General features: G+C 37.1%; 1 protein-coding gene across 1 annotated transcript; it reads right to left on the reverse strand.

Annotated features, from left to right (window-relative positions):
- Nucleotides 1–887: 887 nt before the first annotated feature.
- LOC140161351 (spermatogenesis-associated protein 4-like) lies at nucleotides 888–12,386 on the reverse strand. Its single transcript, XM_072184837.1, has 6 exons — nucleotides 12,204–12,386; nucleotides 9,228–9,357; nucleotides 7,449–7,567; nucleotides 5,938–6,100; nucleotides 2,789–2,999; nucleotides 888–1,480 (listed from the first exon to the last, which is right to left on the reverse strand). Exons 1-6 carry the CDS (start codon nucleotides 12,278–12,280, stop codon nucleotides 1,275–1,277), a joined length of 906 nt encoding a protein of 301 aa, XP_072040938.1. The 5' UTR covers nucleotides 12,281–12,386; the 3' UTR covers nucleotides 888–1,274.
- Nucleotides 12,387–12,422: the final 36 nt, after the last annotated feature.

Raw genomic sequence — 12,422 nt, forward strand, 5'->3', positions numbered from 1 at the left:
TTCATGTGACATGTAGGGGCACGGTCAATGATTATTGTGACCAAGTTAGGTCAAAATCGATGTAAGCATGTGAGTGCTAGAGCAAATGTAAAGGTTGACAGAAGAAAGAAAGAAGAAAGAAAGAACCTGTAAGAAAAAAGACACAGCCGTGACTAACGTCACGGCTGTGTAATCATGTACCCTAATGAGGGGACACAGCAGCTGATAAAGATAATGATAGCATTTTCTTAATGATTACAATGGCAGTGCAGGTAGTTATTTGTGGACGGATCGACTAATATAATGGAGAGCATTATTTAGAATTAATAAGTTACCATGAAATGTATAAAGCAATATTGCTACATGAGAGGATGGTCATATATTGATACAGATATGGATTACAGTGTTATGAGCCACTCACTACTAACTCAAACCTTGTAATTTAGTTTTGTACAGGGAAAACAATTTGCAAATGCTACAAAATGTTCAACATTAGTTTGCTTTCACTACACATAGTAAATGTACAAGCACAGCTAACCACATAATCTATTATCATGCCATAAAAGTTTAATATACGTAGGTGTGTCCAATATTTAATCGGCTGGGCCGGCATCCACTACTCAAAATATTGGACATGCCTATATATCTTCTGTAACACAAAAGTAGATCAGTAAAAACAACAATTCCTATCTTGTTAATCGCTAACTAACTCGTTATACTAGATAAGTTTTGCACACCAACCTCTGGAACAAAATTAAAACTAAACCATTTTTCACCTTGACATGGCAGTGATGTCAGTGCATATTTCATTAGCGCAGGTTCAAATCACTAGCGTTTGCTCAGAGCAGTAGCGTACACGCACACATTTAAGACGACACATAGATGCCCGCACCAAACAATTGGTATTGAAAAGCGTGTTCCGACGGATCTGCACTCGACCGGCCTTGTAAGAGCCACTTGTGCTAGGAAGACATACATCAAACATTATAAAATAAGGCTTCTGACACATACTATGTGGATATTACAATCATTATTCTCCCACAAATATTGTCTATTGAGTTACAGTATGCAACAACCTGCCATCTTTCCATTACTTTATTCTCAAAAGAAAAAATTTCATGTTTTTACAATATCCAACACTATAGCACCCTTGCAATTTGGTGAATATGCAACTACACAATTTTGAAGACTTCCTCCGAGGTAAGTAACCATAGCATAATGTTGTTAGATGCTATTAATTCAATTGTCTCTTTGTTTTACCCAATGACAAAGATTTACACACAATGATATGCACATTAGCTGCATATTTCCTTTGGCCAGTTCTTATAAAGTAGCTCACTTTGAGCAAGTTGTGATCCTATGGGTGGCAATACTGGACTGGATGTCATCCCTCGCCTTGAAACCTGCTGTGCTACATGGTCTAGTTGATTCACATTGACTTCTTTGAAGTGTACCAGGCTTGGGGATTTGGATTTTTCTTGGCTTTCTGATCTGGTTTGCTCTGAAAGAAGAAAAACAAAATGTTACAAGAAAAGATAATCCCTACTAATAAGGTAACAAACCAAAAGATCGATCACATCCTATAAACACTAGTATAACATTATTGATCTTTTGGTTTGTTCACTAAAGAAAATGGAGAATGCTCTTGGTGCCTGTAGCTTGGCAAACATTTCACATAACTAAACTCCTCAAAAAAAGTTTGGAAACTTTCAAAAACGGTTGTATATCAGATCATTTTGTTTCATACCAGCGAAAAAATTGTTCTTTCCTGTCAACAATGACACCTCATTTATGACGATAAATTATTCCACGGCTGAGTAACTTTCTTTGAAAGACAGAGAGGTCTCAAAGAAAATGTGCGAAACTGACCATTATCTGCGCTCATCTTATTGTTCTGAATGAATAAACGAGTGGTTTAATGCATGAATAAAAGAATGAATGAAAAGTTGTTTGCAGTACATCATGTTGAATGAAAAGTGCTAGGATGGGATTAGCAGTTCTACTACATGTGGATTCAAACAGATCAACGCAAGTCAACTTATCTTGCTGGTCACTTCTTCATAGTGGTCATTTGCAAGAAAGTTCTAATCAAACATGGTTCGATTACCAGACCTATACAAAGGCTCGCGCTATTGGTCATCTTGAGGCTGGCATACCTCAGAATCACATTGCGGCAACTTTTGGATTTTCCTGCAGTATGATCTCCAAGCTAAAAGTCAAGTTTCGTCAGACCAGAGATGTCAAAGACAGACCCAGAAGTGGCCATGCAAGGAAAACAACGGCTGCAGAAGACCGGTATGTGAGACTGGCAGTACTTTGAAACCGTTTTTAATGAAACTGTGTGGTATTCCTTATTCATGTTTACCATGTTTACTGGTGCAAATGCCGCAGACAATGACAGATTTGGCACATTTTGTTTGAGACCTCCTTGTCTTTCAAAGACAGTTACTCAACAATGAAATAAGTTACGGTCACAAATTTGGTGTCATTTTTGACAGGAAAGAACAATGCTTGTAATGATATGAATTAATATGGAAATCGATTTCAAATTTTTCTGATATAAAGCCGGTTTGGTTAGTTTCCAAACTTTTTTGAGGAGTTTAGTTGATAACTTGAAATTTCTATTTATTGTGTTATTTCGGTAAGTAAAAATAATTAAAGCAAAAAAATTATCAAGGGTCAAGTGATACATTTTCATACAGGATAAGATGAGATGCCTTTCTAAAGAGAGGTTTTCCATTTCACTTGCCTATAATGACTTGGTTAGTATATTCTTCCTTTCACATTCCTATACTATAATTGTTAATACCTGCTGGAGGTGTCCATTGTTTCTGAGTCACAGGACTACCCTGTTCTTGCCTACTACTGCTTCCTATTTCCTCATCTTGCTCATGTCCAGGTTGCATGGGTGGTTTCCTTATACACTGTTGACCTATGGTTGGTTTGATACAGAATCTATCTGGGTCTTCCAGCCTCTCCTCTTGTCTGTGCTGGATTCGTTTGTGGATAATTTCTTGAGCCTGAAAGACGAAATATGACAAAATGAAAAATTACAATCAATGTACATAATTTATTGATTCGAAAATTATGTGGATACAATGCATATTATATACCCATTACCCAAAAGGCTATAGAGCTCTCAAAACTTTGTTGGTAAAGTTTTATTTTATATGAGCTCACAGCAGCGTGATGATTTTTTTGACATGTTCATCATTGGCGTGTTGGAAGGACGAGCCAATGCAACTGTTGTGATTCTGGCAACACTATCTTTTGTCCATTAAATGGATTCAAATTGGGGTTGCATTGTGACAAGTATTGTTTACTTGCCAATATTTTGGGTGTTTTTCCCGAACCATGGCATGACAGCTTAATATCCTCCTGCCCTGCATCGCAAATATTAAAGGTATTAAAATGTGCAAAAACAAATTTATTACTTCTTACTTAAGGTTACACAAAGAAACGTATAAAAAAAGTATAAAAGACGTATAAAGTTGTTCTCTAAAACAGAGTTTTCTCAGTAATCAAATATCGCAGCAAGTGAAATGTTGGTGCATTGGATGTAGCTTAAAGGAAGTGTCCGGCAATCACAACATTAGGTCTTATATGGTAGAAAAATAATTATCAAGCACGAATCACATGGTTTTATTTCAATCAAACTCATATTAACCATAAAAACTAATAAAAACAGCCGTCTCTCACGCGATATTCATAATTCCAGCGCGAAATGTTCTAGAGCAGTGACGTCATGGTTATTTGTGCTCATTTGTCGACAGGCTTCATTGAACTATGTGGACGTGACTGCTCTAGACAATTTCGGCGCTGAATTTTGAATATCGCGTGTTGAGAGATGGCTGTTTTATTCGCTTTTATGATTAATATGAGTTTGTTTGAAATAAAACCATGTGATTCGTGCTTGATAATTATTTTTCTAACATATAAGGCTTAATGTTGTGATTACCGGACACTTCCTTTAACATTTTTCTTGTGTGTTTATACAAATTTTTAGAATAAATTTGAAAATCCTTCGCTTAAAGCCGTTTTTAGCATCATGTTCACAAGATCAAAAACGTGTTGCATGACGTTTTTTTCAAATGTGCGCCCCGTATAAAACCACACCGTGTGATTGTTTTCTTCTTTTTTGTATTGTACTACAAATCGATTAAAGAAATCATGTTGCCATGGGGAAGAACCAAATACAGTACCGATTAAATTTTAAAAGCCCGTTTTTGGGGAACATTTTCGAGAATCTTGCCTCAGAAAAAACTGTTTTGTGAAATTATCGATATCTTGATCACGGGACGTTAATTTAGACATCTGAATACCTACATTATTTCTCAACATTCTGCCAATTGCTATCCCATTTGATTTTCACTCCAAATTGAAGCTAGTATTGCAAAAACGAGGTTTTCCTCCATCAGTTCGTTCAAAATTTCAGCGCCGACATGCGTGTTTATTCTAAGAGCCATTGTGCGGACGCGATTGTAATCACGTAATTGCAACCAATTATAGTTACATATCCGCTTCGAGAACAGTCAATTGCATAAGCTGATGTATGGCCGAGTGGATAGACTAGAGCGTTGGACTGGGAATCTGTTATGAACTATTTTTGGGGGTTCGAGTCCCCGTGCGGCTGAATTTTCCTTTTTTTCCCTCTTTTCTCATTTTTACTTCCTTACTTTCCTCTTTTCTTTCTTCCTTTCTTTTTTCATTTCTTTTTTTTTCATTTCTTTCTTTCTTTCTTTCTTTCTTTCTTTTCGTTCTTTTTCTCTCTCTCTTTCTTTCTCTTTTCCACTATTTCTTTATTCTTTCTTGCTCCTTTCTTTTTAGTTTTATTTGATTGATTCGCTGACTGCAGTGAATCGTGATTGATTGTTTTTCACTTTATATAATTCAGAAATTTGTAGGCCTGCTAAGTCTGTCTTGTTGATATTCTTCCCAAATTCGATTTGTAAATAATTACTTTTTGATATTGTTGTTGATGTTATTGTTGTACCCTATTACATTGTAATCAGGGGAATAGCAGCATTGATTTCATCAAAGATATCAAGGCTATAAATTCAAAATCAACCCATTTTCCAGGGCGTAGCTTGACGAAGTGCCCCCAATAAATTTTAAAATTTATAAAATTGCCGAAAACGGATTGTGCCCCCCGGCATCCGACCCGGCATGTCGCCCCTCATGACCCCCCCGCGCGACTCACGAGCTCCGGGCACGAGGTAAGCCAAGTTTCATATCCTTTTCATGTCTTGACCGTGGATCGATATTCTATTGTAAGTAGGCCTACGTCCCGCACGCTTGTTCATTTTCTGCATGGCTGTTTCTGTTATGAACTTACGCCCTCTGAAATCAAGCGCATGAAAAACTCTCGGCTAACCTTAAAAGGGCATTTCGTGATCCACAGTCTCATCCCCCCACTTTTCTCAAAAACAGTTGAGATTTTTATATCACTGGAAACCTCTGGCTAAATAATGTTTATGTACAAAATATTTCTTGCAGATTATTTCGTTTAGCAAAGTTATTGTGAAATTTGAATTTTGTTCTGGTATACCAGAACGAAATTACAACGCATTGTCTATGGAGCAGTGTAATACACATAATCATGCATAACTCGCGAACGCAAAATCGGAATCAAGTGAAATTTTGGGAATAGGTTTTTTTTCGTGGAAATCTACAGAAAAATGTCATAAAAAGAGGATGCTAGGATCACAAAATACTCCTTTAAGTGTAACAGTTCCTTTTTTTGTGAGCAGTTTAAACATGCAACTAAAGTTGTTTTTTTTAAACTTCCATGGTCCGGGTACGCGCTGGTGAATTGCGATCACATAGAAGTGACAAGGTCGCCTACTACGAGCCGCGCCGAAGACCAATGGGTCAGCCGGCTTGTTGTCAAGTGCATTGATCAGCCTATCAGCGTGATTGTTTATTGCTTTTTGCATTTACGAATAATTAGTTACCTACCCTTTGTTGACCTGTAATAAGGTTAGGTTCAGTCATGGCTTCTGTAATTTTGACATTTGTTTTGACTGCCATGGATGCTGTGGCTCTGGCATGGATAGGTAAAGACATCTGATATCTATGGTCTGTGAAATCAATCTCATGATCTAATGCTAGTCTTTTGATTCTGAAAAGAAATAACACACAGAAATCAAACTTAAGTCAAAGTGAATAATTACAACATACCAAAATTCCTTATGTAAGCCATGACATAAAATGAAGCTGTCCACAAATACCAGGTAATCAGAACAATGGGTGCAGGCCAGGCAAAAATCAATCCAGAATGGGCAAAAGTTCTAATGATAAGCCAATAATTCCAAGAACCAATTAATACTATAGAACTATAAGGTTCCATGTAAAGTTTGGCCATAGCGCTATCAATGTATCAATGGATAGTACCCTAAACATTGTGCTTGATACAATGTATTACATTTCCAGGGTATAATAGAAAGAGCCGTCGGCACCTATCGAGTCACCAATAGCATATAGAACCATTATAGGTCATGCCCAAGCTTGGTTATGTTACCCCCTTAAAGTTTGTCTCTACATGTAGAAGGGCTATTATACTTGACTGATGCTAAGCTATTCATAGGTTGCTGGGGAACTACTTGATAAGAATACTGGTATGTACAATGTACATCACTGAAGCATCTTCATTATCATTACTGATAGCACAGCTCAATACTAACATTTTAAATATAGAAGATATGTATTCTCTTGAACTTGGTGTATTTATGTACAAGAATTCCATACATGAGTTACCCAATTCATTTAATGAGTATTTTACAAAACGTTCTGACATCCATGACTACCAGACAAGACGCGAATAATGATCTCCAGTTAACAAAAAATAAAAGAGTTTTTTCCGACCATTCCATTCGAACGAAGCGGGCCCATACTTTGGAACTCTCTAGATAAAAAAATTAAAGACTCAAAGTCCATAAAACATTTCCATAAACACCTTAAACAAAAACTTATCTCTAAGTACAATTAGGCCATTCTCGAGCACTGTAATTTGTCATGTCTGTTAGTCATTTTATTTATTTTTGTTGATTTCATAATCTTTGTTTTGTTTTTTTTCATTCAGGAAAGGCAATTCTCAGGCCTTATTGGCCTTCCTGCCTTTTCCGCCATATTGTGTTTCTTTATTTTTGATGTAGTTGTATATTTTTATATATGGAAATAAATGAATGAATGAATGAATGAATGAATGAATGAATGAATGTTCGTGAAAATCGAGCAAGAACTGACCAAGATTTGCGCTTCTAAACCCTCAAACCCCAAAAATCAAAAAGTTGCAATTTTAACAATTCAATTGTGCCTGTTACATTGTGTGCTTTATTGATAGGCCCGTGGTGCTTGTGTGCAATACAACGATGCGTTCCCATTGAAAATTGTTGAAATTGAACCTTTATATAGTTTAAAATGTGTAATTGACAGAGAAATTCATCAGTCAAATGATGATTGATACTCACTTTCTATTGGTTAATTTTGTGTAAAGGAATTGTACTAATAATTCAGCAGCATCTGGCTTAGCATGGATGGTTCCTTCTACTAACTCCTGAGGTATATCAATGGATCTCCTTTTGAAGAACTGAAACAAAGCACATTCAAGGGAATCATTTGTAAGTCAAGCTAAACACAAGAACAAGCTTCATGTTTTGGATGGTATGTTTTTTCTTTACCCTTTCAATTCACTGTGAACATGAACATTTCATCATTAATGGTGACATGTTGACATGGTGGTAGGGTGGAAGTGCGGCCAACTCAGACATTGGGCTGTATTGGCTCAATGCGCCACCTTTTAACAACTATAGCCACTGAGTAACATGTTTATAAGTATAATTTTGATGTATTTTTACCATTCGACTGTCAACTAAATAAGTTTAACTGTCTTCAAATATTGTTCAGCTGATGTGCAAATCAGGTAGGAGAATTCTACAGTATTGAATTAAAGGATTTGTGTAGTAGTATTGATAACAACTACCAGGCCCGGGGGGGGGGGGGGGCACTCAACTTTGGAAGTGACGGTACCTGTCAATAGGCCCCCTCTTTTGAAGTCGACTATACCCGATGACCCCCTTTTTTAAAAGTCATACCCGATGACCCCCCCGATGACCCCCTTTTTTTTGGTTGCGGCTACCCAATGACCCCCTTTTTTTAGATTTTCTAGAAGAGCATCATCAAAATGCAACAAAATAATGCCGAAACTTTCAAATGTTGCTCCATTTTTTCTAAATTATGCTGAAATTTTCTAAATTTTGCTCAATTTTTTCAAAATGTTCTACCCGTTGACCCTTTTTTTGAAATCTTATACTCAATGACCCCCTTTTTTCAAAATATTATATCCAATGACCCCCTTTTTATTTGTACCCAATGACCCCTTTTTTTTTTAAAATAACGCTTTGTTACCGATAGGCCCCTACTTCGCGACACCGGTAGGCACATACCCGTCACTTCTAAAGTTGAGTGCCCCCCCCCCGGTACCAGGCCCATGCATGGTTGATTTCAATCAATTTTCCAATAATCATCTTCAATAAGAGCTATCAAGGAACTTCTACTTTTAAGCAATTTGAAGTGGTACTTGACTTGGCAACAATGAATTTCTACCAGCTTGCTGTGTTGCTGTTTTTGTGTTTAGGTGCAGATAGCAATCAAGTAACCTGTGCCAAACCATGTAAAACTGACTGTATTAAAACAACCAAATGTACTCTATCTCGTCCAATTTGCTATTGTAGTAACTCGGTTTCCACCTTTCGAGTTAACTTATTAGACTGTGGGGACATACAACCCCACCCTGGTCCAAACGAGCAGCCCTCTAATAACGTAGCATGTTTTCCTTTAAGAATGAGAATGCTGAAAAGAAATAAAATGCACACACATTCTTTCAAGTGCAATGATCGAGGTCCCTCAAACTAAAAGGTAAAAATTGCAATACTCTGTTGTCCACCATGTGAGCAGGGATATATCAGAGCTATAACTATTCTATAGACATCCTATCCTATTATCCTTTCCAACAATAGGATTATAGAAAGATTAAACTTTTAAAGGTGTTTGACTGGCACTACCAAAATGAGATGAAGGAACCGACAATCGAGGTACGTTTCGTTGTGACTCATCGCATTTTGTGAAACTTCATTTCTAAATAGACCCCTAACACCAAGGTGATAATGGTGTACATACTATTAATTATAGCATTGTACTATAATAATCTCAGTATTCTATTATTTAAACGTCATTGCTGATAAACTTACCGTTTTAAGTTGAGACCAGTTGCCAACTTTACCCGGCAATCCATTGCAATTATCATAGGAATGCATCTGTATATCTTGTGGATAATACCAAGAGAATATCTCTGCTACCAGATAACCATTGGAAAAATCCCTGTCAAAACACAAAAAATGTGTGAGTGTCAATATTTTAAATTACATTTTTTGAGTACGGTACCAAATCCAAAAATACTCACTAGTTTTAGACTTTCGCAATCTAAAAACTTGTGAGCATTTTTGGCTTTGGCAATCAAAAAAAATTTAATCAACTTTAATTCTACAATCCTACAAATGCATCTATTTCATGTCTCATGAGTTTTTGAATAGGCTAATAAAAATAGATAACAAGTAACCCATGAATCGTTCTTTCTACTTCTACTTGATTACAATGCCAGAGTTAACCGGTCGGTCATATAAAAGGCAAGATCCTCTGCTCTGTAACTTAGAGAACCGGGGGTGGTCCCCTTTCTCTTTTGGAATATAGTCTGACACTTTAACATGCACAGACTCTTTTGTACACGGATCCACCAGCTTTACGTGACTTTTCTGAACCACGAGACGCTGTTAATACGTTCATACAATCTGTAGGTATGCCAGGTGAATTCAAATTTGCCATCAAAGTGTATCATTTTATATATCAAATTAAAGCCCTTGAGTAAAGAAAGCCAAAAAAGAAGTTACATCTTGTCAAAGATTGACTTTCATCAAAAAGATTCAGCTAACAAAACAGCATTTCGGTGGTGTATTTAGATCTTAGTCTCATGATGATACTATAACCTTGCAAAATTAACAATAAGGCACCCGCGCGGCTATAAATCCGCGTTCAGCAAAGTCATCATCACGACACTTGTAAACAAACCATGCTCGAGTTTGATTGACAGGTGACGTCAGACGCGATAAATTGTCTTTCTTTGTCTTTCATTATATCAAAATCCCTCTAAAATTCCATGTGCGAGTATCTCATCACCATAAAAATCATATATTTGGTGGGTCAAGTGAAGTATAGACAACATATTTATGTAGGTTTCCTTGACCTACCTGTTCTTTTAAATTTCTATGTAAATATGTATTGTGTTCTAGCCCAGTTCCAATAATCGAAACTCCCGGCTCCGACTGGGAGTTCCAACAGGTGTTGTGTATGTGTTTGTATGTGTTTAATGTGCATTCACATACACACTTAGCCGTCGGTTCGAAGAAATCGTTGCTCCAAAAATGATTGCAAATTACACATTTGTAATCATTTTTCAACACAAAATATGATATGAAAACACAGGTGAGCAATGTATGAATATATGGAGAGGTGAAACAGGTTATTAATTATTGTCAATATTAATATTTTGCGACATTTATAATGAAAATAATTAACACTCCAGCCACCCTATGGCACCTTCTACAACTTCAGAACAAGTCCTCAAACGTTCGAAATTTGTAGTTACTACAACTGGTTCTAGCCTGACTATAGCCAAAATAACAAATTCTCGATCATGAGAGGACGTACCTTCTGCGTCAGCGTACTTTTCAAAGAATAACATGATCGCGCGACCTGGATGACCGAACCATGACCTTGCCAAGCCTTGCCTAGCAACGACCGTGTGATTGGTCAATTCTCAAAAGCTGTGTTTGCGCTGTAAGCGCCGGTATTTGCTCAGTACGCTCGACGCAAATAACTGTGCGTACCCAAAGTTGGCTCTCATGATCGAGAATTTTATAATATTTTGGCTATAGCAAATGTGTTATGTACGGTACCGTACTGATTCATAATCATAAATGACAGTTTGCTTCACAATCAGAGAACTTTAAAACTCTGGTAAGTGTACAAAAATGTGGTGTATACTATCGTCAATATCATATAGTCAAATGCAGCAAACCTTTGACGAGCGTGACTACCGTGATGTTGCAAATTTGGCGCTAACAACGCGTACAGCGCACAGTTCATTAATAAATTTCCACTCGGCAACAACAGATCGCCTCAGCAGCCAATCAGAGACAGGTGCGTGCAACGCAGAAAATACACGATGTATCCTTACAATACGCGCTCGTCAAAGGTTTACTGCATTTTAGTATAGTGTTGTTATGAATGTTATTTACACTAGCGGGATACCCGCGCTTCGCGCGAGTCCCCGCTAGATGAGTAAATGGGAGCGTTCACTATAACAGGAAGAATTACTGAACAGGTAGAATCATTGAAAAGATACATTTTATCTTACTATTTCCTGATTAGTTTCTTACATCTTAAATTTTTCTTACATTTCCTTATTAGTTTCTTTCCTTCATTGTTTCGTGCCCGTTTCATTTAGTTACTTTAACCATTGGCCTACTCGACTCGTACTTCTTTTGTCATTTTAATTTCATTTTTCTTTATAGTACCGCTTCATGTTGTTTATTCAACACACATTTTTTCCCGTATTTATTACGTCCTCTCATGCATAGGGTGTATGCGGACGTGTTCATCCGTTATCATAATCCCGTGACCCGTCCATGTGCCTTTGTGTCCTTTATTTTCTATTTATTTTTCCTTCTTTCTATATTATCATGTCCACTGGTCTCTGGCTCGCAAGTCGCGTGGCTCTGCGCCGTTCTGCTGCAGCGCATTGGCGTAGTCGCAATTACGCACGCTGGCGCTGACGCTGCTGCCTACCAGCTGCAGTTTTTCATAACAAAAACCTCGTTTTTACCCATATTTTCACTGTTTTTGCAGCCAATTCTTGACCGATTTCAACCAAATAAAGTCCAGGCAATGTCCCGTATATTCGTCGATCTCCCGTATGAATTTGGCGACATTTGGATCGAAACTGACGGAGCCTTTTTTATAAACCACACACATACACACACCACCCATACAACATTAGCCTATTTATAGTAAGATTGACATGGTTAATAAGCTTACTCGGTTCAATGACATTCATTGACAATTTATTTACCAACAAATTTTAAATTAAACATGCATAGTCGCGTACTTACCTGCGTACGTTTCTAATCGGAAACGTAAGATCTAAACTTTGAAGCCATTTAAAAACGTCTCTTGGTAAAGAAGTCATTTTAGTTTTCTTTTTTTTTTAAATTTAATTTAACTTTTTACAGGGGTTCTCTCATCATCTTCCAAAATAAACCATTCTCGCGCACCGTCAAAAACTCACACCATCGATTTGTTTACTTGTTGGCAAGGAAATCGGTTTTAAA

This window comes from Amphiura filiformis, chromosome 9 (assembly GCF_039555335.1).
Source record: "Amphiura filiformis chromosome 9, Afil_fr2py, whole genome shotgun sequence".
NCBI classification, from domain to species: domain Eukaryota; kingdom Metazoa; phylum Echinodermata; class Ophiuroidea; order Amphilepidida; family Amphiuridae; genus Amphiura; species Amphiura filiformis.